The sequence below is a fragment of the Morone saxatilis genome, unplaced genomic scaffold (assembly GCF_004916995.1).
Source record: "Morone saxatilis isolate NCDOM2014 unplaced genomic scaffold, NCSU_SB_2.0 Contig16, whole genome shotgun sequence".
Lineage (NCBI taxonomy): Eukaryota > Metazoa > Chordata > Actinopteri > Moronidae > Morone > Morone saxatilis.
The window spans coordinates 27,370,717-27,383,118 of NW_023339718.1; the positions used below are offsets into that span (position 1 = coordinate 27,370,717).

Genomic DNA, 12,402 nt, shown 5'->3' on the forward strand with positions numbered 1-12,402 from the left:
AGACCACACGGGCCAGCCTTCACTCCCCACGTGCATCAATGAGCCTCGGCCCCCCATGACCCTGTCTCCGGTTCTTTTCCTTCCTTGGAGCCCTTTTGATAGGTACTGACCACATATATATATATATATATTGGTCATCTGGACGCATGACATATAGTCTCTGGTGGTCTTTAGTTTATGGTTCAGTCATTATTCTTATTAACAGCGTACTTCTTCTATCTGTTACTCTGGCTTTGTATTTGAAAGAAGTCATAATCAGTGCAACTTCTGCTTTCATTTAATTTCTTAGCTTTTAATTTCCCTGTTCAGAAAAAAAACAGCACTCTTAACACATGACTTCGATCCATCTGCCTGAGAGATGTTGCAACCAATGCAGAGCTGACATAAAGCTACAGTTGCAATGTCAGCAGCAATAGGATTCAATAGCATTTTAGCAAATCTAAATCCACCATCAAATCACCTTATCCAATCTGAATCCTTTGTAATTCCTTATTGCATCTTAAAAGGGTTAACTTTTCAACATTTGCTAGTAACTAAAGCCAAAAATAACTCCAACTTAAAGATGTCTAATCACCTTATGTTGGCTGTGAGGGCAGAAACACCAGTTTTTTACTGAAAATGAAATGAACAGCATCATATATGAAATGTATACGACACATTCGATAGCTTCTTTGCAGTCATGTGATTCTGATGACACGTAAAATTCAGTAAGTGAAAAGCACAATGGATTAGTGGTCTACTGATATGTGCCACACGTCCCCCTTGTGAGATGGAGGACAGTCTGTGCTGTGCTAGTTGAAATTACATCAGAGAGAAAGGTACAAACACCTCAACAGCACAACATACCGTATGTTGGACGTAATTCTTTGTTATGAAAAGGAGCAATTGAATTGAATTTAAAGACTTGTTCTTTCCAATAGGGACTGACATGAAAGTTATTATGTGACTTTGGTGGTCCAAACTAACATGTTATAACACCAAAGTCAGACTGGTAGGTTTGAAAAGAGCATAGTTGGATATAACAGTTTCAGTTCCCCATCAAGAGGGCGTGGGTTTCACGTTACATTGTAAATATAGTGCATACTTAAACTAATATGGTTTTATTAAGATAAAAAATATATATATATGTATGTCTTGCTGCAGTTTGTTTCACAGGAATGCAGTGATGTGCAAACAAGCTGTTAATATCTGTAGTTGATGTATGTCACCAGAGAGTCACTACTCTATTTGTCCCTGTTGTCCACAGTCAGTGGTATAGCGGTGTTACAGAGTGATGTAGCTGCAGAGAGCACACTAAACTGAACAGACAAACTTGAATTTTTAAATGTTAATCAGCTACAGCTGATCCAGTCTGATGTTTGCCATCATGAGAAGCTGCTACCTGTATGTATTCTATTGCTCTTTGCTGATAAAAGGGTGAGATGAGATTCGTTAGGGTCGGGGAGGTGGGCCATTAAGTAAAGACAGACTCCACTATCATCAGAAATAACATCAGAAATAAAAAACTGTACCTTGAGGAGAAAGGGCAGACACATTCCAACGAGTGAGGTTTTTGTTTAGAGAGAGATTTCTAGCCAGTGGTCAACAGTCATTATTCGTCCTGCTAGTTGCAGGTAGATAATGCAACCTCACCTCATCAGCTAAAAGGGAGAGCTCACTGGAGTCAGCAGCATCGTAATCGTAAAGGACTTTGGCCTTGCGGGTTCCTGTAGCTGGTGCCTGGACTTCCTCAATCTTCAGTGTGTCTGTCTCCACAGGGCTGCTGATGCCTTCTGATGCAGAGCCAGCAGTGGCCACGGAGGGGTGGGAGTTAAGTGCAAATGCATTGGGAAGCCTGAGGGACAGCAGACACATGCGGTGATCAGAACATATGTATACAATAACATATACGAAAATAACACAAAAAATAGTAAAAACAGAATAAGCACACAACTGGAAACTGAGAATACTTCCATACTTCATGTATTTAATAAAACTGGTTCCAAGGACACAGTACTTTATAAAATGGAAACATTTTATTTGGATGGTTATAGGCTGGCTAAGTTGAGGCACAGAAGGACTCTGCAGTCACTGGTATTCTGCTACACAGCATCAGTGATATTGGTAAGGTGCCTGCGCATAGCCCAAAGGGTCCTAAAAGACAGTACCCACTTCAGCGACAGCCTGCTCACTCTGCTACTATCTGGGAGGAGGTACAGAAGACTTAAAGACAATTTCTTCTCTCAGGCTGTGAGACTATTAAACTCTTCCTCAACAACCCATACAAATTAGTAATTTCCCCATTCCTGTTCCTACAGTCAACACATTAAGGGCCCTGTTTTAACTGCTGAAGTGCAGCGACAAGTCTCCAAGTGAATTCGCTGTTTGGCTGTTATGTATGTGCAGCAGCACAATGTGTAAAAGCTGCAGTGGAATACATATCAGAGGGTGCTGGGATTAATTCATACACACCACTTGTCTTATACCTCTGCAACAGATGAGCCAATCACAATGAAGTATGAAAACAGCTCAACAAAGACACTTTCTTCAAATCATACTCTGGATGGTTCGAAGCAGCAGTGAACACACACAGTTTTACAGTTAATTAGCAAAATGCAGATAGAAATGAGTAATAAAAAAATGTTTGGTTGAACTTTTTCAGCCTTAATACTACTCTGTCTTACTTTGTGAATTGTCCCATCATGTTGTAAAATATGATTAAGCAGTGTTTGCACCATAAGGCATTCAACAACTAATCATAAAACAGAAAAAACTGCAAAAAAGTTTAAAAGCAGGTCCTGACACATGGTATTGAGGAGTGCATGTGATTTAATAAAGGTAGACACAGTGGACATAACAGCACTGCGCTCTGACTTCTAAAAACCATAGAGGTTGAATGAACAAAAACTTTTCACATATTATGAAGCAGCTGTGGACAGACAGTAGAATAATCACTCATACAGACCGACATTTCAGTTTGAAGCTAATAAAAAAAATGCCAATTTAACTGCATAGTGGTTGGAGAATGTTTAATTAAATTAGTCTATTTATATTTTAAGCATTATTCTGTTATTTCTGCATATGGAGTGCAAGTATTTTGTTTTTAGTGCCAGCAGATTCTTGGTTCTGAGATGTCTACTCTCAGCATACTGTTTGAACAGAATTTCCACCAAAATACCAACAATTCTCTTTGCACGGCGTGAATTCAATGAACCTGTTTCGTCCCACCACTGCACCATGCACTGGGGACCCAAATACCACACAGGACAGCACTGCTTGCACCGGTTGTCCGCTGTAATGAAAATAGGCCCCTTTAGATAAAAAGCCAACAAGGAAAATAACCTGATCCCATTTGGTCATTTATATTTAATATGTATTTGGGAAAGCAGGCAAGTTGTTGGACAGAACACGCACACAAGAGACAAACAAGAAGGAGAGCCATACTCACACGTCCTCATTAAAACTGAGGGCATAAGACAGTGGAAATTATTTGACATGATTTAACTCAAAACAACAAGACCGGACAGGCATCCATACGACCTGACTGGTACAAATCCAAGTTTTTTGTTTTTTTTATCTTGTACTTATAACAATAAATGTATCTCCAAAGTCTGGGGCATTTCATATACACCGATCAGCCATAAGATTGTTAGTACTAACTGTTGAAGTGACTAACACTGATTATCTGGTTATCATGGCTCCTGTCAGTGGGTGGGACATATCAGGCAGCAAGTGAAGATTTTGTCCTCAAAGTTGATGTGTTAGAAGCAGGAAAAATGGGCAGCGTGAGGATTTGAGAGCTTTGACAAGGGCCACATTGTGATGGTTAGACGACTGGGTCAGAGCATCTCCAAACCTGCAGCTCTTGTGCATGTTATAGCTAATATGCTCTATATGCCTCCTCACAATACATAATATCAGGATGTAGATCAACACTGACATGAACTAAAACTACAGTCCATCATCAGGCATACTAATCATGAAAAACTGATTAATTAAAAGCTAATAAATTACAATTAGGAAGCAGATGCCCGCTGCAGACTGTGTGAACTCAAGCACCTTGGCAAGTTACCATTTCAGTCCAATAGAAAAACATTCAAGCTGTGCCTGCATCATGGCAGATAATTGATTGTTGAGTCTCATTCCCCAGCGGCATACAGATACCGACGCTGGGAATGAGACTCAACAATCAATTATCTCTCTCTTGTCTTATATACTACTGTCAGGATATAGTGAAGTATATGTACTTGTACGTGTGCAATACTGTCATTTTCACTGCGTGCTGTGTGAAGATGAATGGATAACCCTGTAAAGCCGGTGAAACTTGTGTGAGTCACACAACAGATGTTATCTCCCATCAGACTCACCTTCCCAGTTCCTTCTGTAGTTCTTGCATGTGAAAGTGACACCGCTTATAGTAAGCTGCTTGGGCCTCCACAAACTCATGCAGGCAGCGCAAGTGGTTTACCTGCAGGTAAAAAACAACACAGCCTTTTTTGAAGAAACACAAGAGTTTACCATCATCTCCAGGGAGAAGTACTCAGATCCTTTACTTAAATGTACTACAAGGAGTTTTTAACAGGTTATGAAAAAGTGTCAATTTAATACTGATGCCTCTATATGACATATACTACTACATAAGACCACCGAGATTGGCTATTGGCTTGGATTTGTGTATCCTTATTCTTAATGCCTGCCATTGGGTTGGTCAACTGATGTAGTAAGTAGCCTATTACTGTTGTAGCAGAAATTCTACAAGAGGAGATTTTGTGTACTGGAGAATGTGTGTAACAATATAACTATAGTGTGTAAATATCACTGTGACAGTTTCTTATTTTCTAATGGAAGTGCATAAAAAACACACAAGAAAGAGGCTTTTTTCCTTTGTCTCTCACAGCTGCAGGTAATTTTTATAAAAATATTTTTTTTGGTCATATTTGCTGAAAGAATCCACCAGGCCTGAACAAAATCAACCAATCAGAGCAAAGAAAGATAGTTGATTGTTGAGTCTCAAATACAGAAACATTGGGACCCTGGGAATGAGTCTAAACAATCAACTATTTTCAAGCCTCCAACCCAGAGTGTCTTTAAGTTCTTGAGTCTGATTGGTCGTTTCCATTCAGGCCCGGTGGATTCTTGCAAATACCATTAGGAGCACTAGGAGGAGCCAGAGGAACCTGATTGTTTCACAGATTATCTGTCTCATGTCAGAAAACAGTGAACATTTTCAACAAATATGACATATGAAAAAGTTATTTTATAAAAGTTACCTGTTGCAGCTGTAAATTCAAGATAATTACTTTTCCAAAGAGTTCAGAATCATACTTACGTACTCAAAATGAGTAACCTTTTTATTGTGGGTATGTGCTTGTTAAGGGACGCTGCATATCACTTTGTGCTGGGTTTATATGTTCTCATCTTAACTACAAAAAGTAAAAATAATAAAAGAGGTTTAAGGAGTGTTTCACTGGGTTTTTGGCATCCATTTTATTCAAAATAAATACAGACAAATTCTAGGATTTAAATTAAAATAAAAACACTGAAAATAGTGTATTAACCTTGTTGTATGTTTATTTAACAGCATTTACATTATTTAATTAATGCATTACTTATTTAAGTTTAGAATAAAACCTAAAACCTAACATAAACCAAGTGAATAATAAAAAAAAGGATGATTTTTTCAACGAACCGCATGTAACAAAAAGAGAAGATAAAAGTAACTACAGCCACTACAAATGCAACCTTGAACTTTGTGTGTATGTGTGTGTGTGGGTGTGAGAGAGACAATGATATAAGTGGTGGAAGGGGGTATGGCTGACATACATGTGTACTACTGATGCCCTCCAAAAGCAGCCGTGTAACTTCTGCTTGGCGGTCAAACTCTGTTTGTGCCACTCGAAGCTCATGTTCTGCCTGAAACAACAGGAAGAATGTCAGCAATTGCCCTCTGAATACTTACACGTCCAAAGTCAAGACTTAAAAATAATTAACATAGTAGGCTGATAATAATATGAAAATCATCTCAAAGACCTGGTAACTAAACAGGTCAGCAAGTCTGAAATATTTGAATGCTCCGTAACCCTCAGAAGACACACATTTGATGTAATTTAAACCAAGGAGCATTCGGGAGGGAGGATTTTAGTTACTTTGTATTACTGGACTGTTTGTGCACTGTACTGTACTATGTGCAGAACAGTGGTAAGACTGAAAAAACTGTTGGCCTCAGTATGCTACAAACAAAATGGTTGTCAAATGCTTGACAAAAAGACTGTCCATCAATCTCTCAATTACAATTCATTCATTTTTGAGTGACAGTTTTGTCAGAAGCTGCCTTCGTGGCCAGTTAAACCAGATATAAACACTTTGGTAAGAGTTTCATTGAAGCATACTGAGGTCTTACATTATCCCTGGACACCAGAGAGTGGGACAAAGTTCACAACCACAACAGTGATGCACTTACTTTTTCCACTTCCTCACTCCAGAGCTGAAAGAAGAACAGATAAGTTATAACAAAGACATCCTTCACTAGTGTGACGTGCAACTCGTGCCTAACCTCATTACTAAATTACCAAAAAAACTATTGTCCTAGCAACACACACCCTCAGTGGACGGCATAAAAGGTTAGAATGTATTTTGATGTTGAAGTAAGTGTAGGCAAGCCATGAAAGCTGTGTCCCGTGTGATATTCACATTGAAAAGCCATTTTGTTACTACTCTTTATTATTCAGTCTAGCTTTACCTGAATCTTTTTTCATAGAGAAAACAATCCAGTTCTTATTGATGCAGTGACTTTGTTTCTTGTTCGTAACTGTGCTGTATTACCAAGGTTATGTTATTGGTGCCATCTGATTGTCTGTCGGAAGGATTATAGAAAACTACTGGCCAGATTTTTATTAAATTTGGTGGAATGTCTTAGAGTGGGACAAGGAAAAATCCATTACATTTTTGAGTGAATCCACATCACAGGGCGGATACACATTCTTTTTGAGCTGGGTGTTCCTCAAGAGGCTGAGAAACCACAGAGTTTGGTATGAGTGTCTTGGCTAGTTGTGATCCAAATGCGTGCAAGAAAGAAAACCCAGAAGGAGCATAATCAACATTAGAGAGTGAAAAAGTGAACATGAGACAAGGAGAAGAGAAGAAAATGTGCTGTGGGGAAATAGACAGCAGCTGCAATGTGAACGCTTTGAGTGCCAGTTCACTCATGACAAAGTTGATTCCATTTCTGAAATGCCTGAAAGACCGACAGATAGATAAGAGCTACACCAATATATCTGTATATGTTGGCCAATAAATAACAAGAGACGTCACTTCATAAATGCCAAACTAGAGGCCCCAAAAATCCAGTACTGGTCAGGCAAGCATGACACAGTCAGACAGATAGTTCTAGAGGACAGAAAGAGACAAAGTGAAGCCAGGACAGACATAAGTGGATTTTGAATTTCTCCACAACTTAGCTAAACACACTATTTTCCCCTTAAAATCTCTTAAAGCTACGCAAGAAGTAGTAAACCGAACATTTCAGCAGTGAATAAATGATTGTTTGGAACATACTGAGGACATGGATCAATATCAGAGAGGTGAATTACGTTGCAGGGGCAGTTTGAGAAGTTTCCAAGGACAATATGGTGCGTGTGAATTTGACACTGTATGTCCACAATACAAATCAATTTCATATGTGAATCATTTCTCTATTGTTATCTGTTTTAGCACTTAACAGTCCCTAAAATTCTTGTTTTTGCTGACCCCTAGGGGTTTAACTTCTCACCATGCTTCAGTGATGTGCAAGTGGACTCTGACCCTGTGACAACATTGCCTGGTTATGGGTGCAACAAAGAAGACATCTGACCACACCCAACCGCGTGGTCAGTGCTGAAACAGGCTTGAAACCTTTGAGAGGGTAGTGGACAGGTATTTCACAATTTCCATTCTAAATTAAAAAAACAATCAGAATCAGCTTTCAGTTTGGATCACTGAAATCAACACACTGGCACTAGAGATGTTCCAATGCCATTTTTACCTTTCCTTTGCTACACTGGGAAATAGTAGGGTCCTGATTCGGTGCAAATAAATGACATGGCATCGTATAGGAGCACAGACACGAGTACTCAGCGATACCCGATACTGTATTTTAAGCAGTATCGGAGGAATTTCTGATATTGGTATTGGTATCAGAACAAGGCCACATTCTTGCTGGTGGCTTTTGGCAGGTGAGAAAAGTTAAGCTGTTGTAAAGATCCCTTCTGCCATCTAGTGACTCTACTTTTCGTTCTTGTGTTTAATGTGTAATTTTCCAGTAATAAATTCACCACTGTGCCAACTATTTTGCTGTACACACAAAACAAGTTTAAAAAGGCAGTATGCTTAACAGAAAATGTAAAAAGTCTGAGGAAAAACCTGCTTTGTTCCAACAAAGGTGGCAGAAATCCTTTTTTTGGTTTAATCTACCACGAAATGAAAAGTATAGAGACTAAGATGAGTTAATGAGCAACATCCCTGAGGGCTGTTGGAAGGTAGACGCTTGTTATCAGTGGTATGCCACCCTTCATCACTACTGTATAATATCAGACATGACACAGAGGTCTAGTATGCAACTCTGAGTTCATAATCACCATTCTTACCAGATGGCAACACCTCCTGACGAAACATTAATAAAGTTTTAAGACAATAATAAAAAGTTAAGTGCTTTTCCCACCCACTTCTGGTGGCCTTTCATAAAGGGCCTTTTCAAAGGGATGATTGTACATGTCCAGTTTTATTTAGTAAAGCAGAAATGTCTTCTTACCGCAGAGGCACTGGCAGAAAGCACATAGTTGCGGGGTCTGGTCTCCTGAAAATCTGGAGCCATCTACAGAGACAGTAAGGTTATATATCATTCATACTATTGTCTACTTAAGGTATACATGGCAATACACATCACACACCAAGAAATGCAGACAAGACAATCAGGAAGCACAGCAGAAATGAATGATGATGATCTTGAAGAGTTACACATTAAAAGGTCCAGTGTGTAGGATTTAGTCGCATCTAGCGCTGTAGTTGCAGATTGCAAGCCCCTCGCCTCACCCTCTTGTTTCAAGTGTGTAGAAGAAATTACGGTGGCCGCGAAACTAGCAAACTCACCAAATATTCACGTGATTATACACTAATAAAAACATATCTGTGAATATTATATTCAATTTCTGCCAATAAAGCCTTCTAAATGTTACACACTGGACCTTTAAACTACAAGACAGCACAGATAACTGTGAAACTGTTAATCTGTGCATTAAAATCAGTGGCTGATTTTGAGATTTTCCATTAAATGAATACATTAGTGAATACATCAATATATTAATGTAAACCATGTCAGTAATGTAAAATCATGTCAGTAATGTGTTCTACTTCTAAAATCTAGTTTCATAAAGACAAAACACCTGACCTTAATTATCATTTCCTTTGCCTCTTAAATTTAAAATTAGTTAAAATAACATTCTTAATTCAAAAGGGCTGTGATATGCTCTAGCAGGTTACAAAGATGGGAGAGGTTGTTAGTTACCTGCCAGCACACTTTTACATTAGGTGTGTCTGAACTCATAAAAGGTAACACTGTATGTAAACATCCTCTCCAGCCCCACTGAAACCAATGACTAATATGTCTAATTCACTGACCTGACTAATCCACTGTAAACAGGACAGTCAGTGATATTACAAGCTTCAGTGCAAGTCAGCAGCAGTGTATCATGCACATGCTAACATGCATTCTCATTGCAAAAGTCTGACTTTGTCAGTCAGCAAAGTATGTGATTTTGTCATCATCATTGTGAAAACAAAAGCTATGATAAAAGTCAGACTTTTTTTTTTTCTGTTCAGGGAAAAACCAAAAAGCAGAAGCAATTATTCCTAGATAATAATGAAATGGGGAAGGAAAATTATCAATCAGGACCTTTTATTTCAGGCATATGACTTGGTTTGTACTTGCGTAGTACTTGTGTAGTACAAACAAAATGTGTAAACTGATTTTTCAGAATCAGAAATTAAAAATACTTTATTGATCCCCAGTGGGAAAATGTATTACTCTTTTTGTGCAGAATTCTAAGTACAGCATTTCTGGGCCTATAGCTGTTGCAGCCATATGTCTCAGTTTGAGGAGTTCTAAGAGACTAAACGCAATAAATTTAAAGAAAAATTGGTTTCTCTATGTGGAATAAAGCGGGATTGCTGGATTTTGGAGGGTAAAGAGTGCTCTTCTCAAAAGTTCTAATGGATTTGTACCAGTTTCCAGAAAAAATCATTCTGTCTTTCTTGGTTCTGATTGGTTTATTCAGGCCTGGTGGATTCTTACGAATACCATCAGGAGCACTAGGAGGAGCCAGAGGAACCTGATTTTTGATTTTTTTTCTGTCTCATATACTACTGCCAGGATATAGTAAAGGTTTTTAAGACAGTTACCTACTGCAGCTTTAATCAGAATTTGTTTTTTTGTTTCTTTTCCCTGACACTTGGCCTACTTGCCTACTTTTGCTAAGAGTGAAGGCTCTGTAAATACAGCTTGTGTTCAGGTCTTCAAAGTTCAGATCTTACATAAAAATCTAAACTTTCAAAATAACAATTTAATTGATGTAATTTAATTTTCCTCACAGAGATGAATGAAATACTGAGTATGTTTTAAGACCCCCTGTGAAGTTGGGAACCACTAATCTATATGATTGCCCAGAAAACATATTCTATTACATACATACTATTTTTTGATGTTGCTTTAACAGCTTCTTGTCGCTAGTAACTAAACAACACAAAAAATTAATTCAAAGCAAGTGAGACAATTCAGTGTGCATCACACCGAAAGTCTTTGAAATTTCTTTAATACTTACTTCACCCTCGCACTGCAATGGTTATGAATGCAGAAACAGTTAGTCATGGTTAATGCCAGAACCACCAAACGTCATTACATTTGAATGATTATGGGAGTGAGTGTGGGGACTGGGCTGAGAGGGTCAAAATGACTTACTGCAGCCTTAGCCTCAGCCACTTTGGCCTTCTTCAGACGTGTTTTACAGGCATCCAGGTCCAGGCGAAGGTTCTCCAGAAGACGCCGTTCTTTCTAAAGCACAGACAGAGATGAAATCAGGGAGCTGTGAGCAACCACAACCAATCAAACTTTGCTGGCATGGCAGAATTAAAGCATGCTAAAGTCAAAGTGGACAAACGGATGTGGGATAATAGCCACATTCCTTTCACAGGGGCATTCCAAGGAATACAAACTTTTATAGGAAGGGAGGGTCTACTTTAAGTTTCATTATTTTACCCAGCAAAAAGTCCCTGCTCAGGGGGTATTACTTTTCGAAAGTATAAGGTACTCGCAGTTCCTCTCCCAGGACTCGGTACAGGTTCTGGTCCAGGCTTTAGTCATCTCCAGACTACTGCAACTTGCTCCTAGCTCGTCCGCCAACACAATTCAACCTCTGCAGCTCATCCATCTGGTTGGTCTTTAGCCTACCTAAGTTCTCCCACACTGCACTACTTTTCTGCACCGGCTACCAGTGGCTGCTCCAGTGCGTATGGCTCAGGTCCATTCTACATTCAGGACAGTATTAAACCATCCACCCCAGCCCATCCACTTCGCTCTGCTACTGCCAACTGGCTTGGTACTCCCTCACTACAAGGGGGTCTCAACAACTGCTCAACAAAATGCTCTCCTGACTCCACAATGGTGGAACAAGCTCCCCACTTCCCAACTGTACATATTTTTTTTTCTTTTTCTTTTTGTATCTCTTATTGTTTCTAAAAGTAGCATTTGTTGTCTGACAAACAGTAAAGTTGTCAAATACAGTGCCCCGTATCGCTATTGCCCGAGCTAAGTAAATGAAACTGTCATGCCGTCGAGGGCACACCGGGAGAGGACAAAGCAGCATTCACAAACACTGGGTGCAGCCTCTTCGCATGCTTCCACAAAGCTGGCCAATCAGAAGAAAGTGGGATTTTTGGGAGGGGGGCTTAAAGAGATTGTTGTTGTTGTTGTTGTTGTTTCAGACAGAGGATGAACCGAGGGGCTGCATTAAGGGCCAGTATAAGATAAATAGGGACGTAAATCAAACTATTTTAGTGGAGTCTCAGAATAAGAATGAAAAGCTGTAAAACGAGCATAATAGGTCCTCTTTAAATGAAAACATGAAAAATAACATTTTACATTAGCCAAAATACACAAGATCAAGGTGATCAAGTGTGTTCTGCCAGGATGGCACTATCTTTTCTCCCTAAAGACACCATGCTTAGGGAGAGCGTGTCGTCCACTAATCGGAAGGTTGTTGGTTCGATCCCTGGCTCCTCCTGCCACATGTCGAAGTATCCTTGAACAAGATACTGAACTCCAAATTGCTCCCGATGCTGTGCATCGGTGTGTGAATGTGTATGAATAATTAGTTTTTGTTCGATGGACTTTGCCAT

At 39.3% G+C, this 12,402-nt stretch overlaps 1 protein-coding gene across 1 annotated transcript in view; it reads right to left on the bottom strand.

Moving 5' to 3' along the window:
- Positions 1-158: 158 nt before the first annotated feature.
- The window catches only part of LOC118326010 (endophilin-B2-like), a 26,246-nt gene continuing 14,002 nt past the window's right edge, over positions 159-12,402 (bottom strand). The window contains exons 4-9 of the mRNA XM_035658894.1: positions 10,967-11,059; positions 8,765-8,827; positions 6,440-6,463; positions 5,803-5,892; positions 4,347-4,447; positions 159-1,834 (exon numbers count right to left, since the gene is read on the bottom strand). Of these exons, the coding sequence (XP_035514787.1) occupies positions 1,582-1,834; positions 4,347-4,447; positions 5,803-5,892; positions 6,440-6,463; positions 8,765-8,827; positions 10,967-11,059 (624 nt within the window). The 3' untranslated portion in view covers positions 159-1,581. The remainder of the gene's footprint in view (positions 1,835-4,346; positions 4,448-5,802; positions 5,893-6,439; positions 6,464-8,764; positions 8,828-10,966; positions 11,060-12,402) is intronic.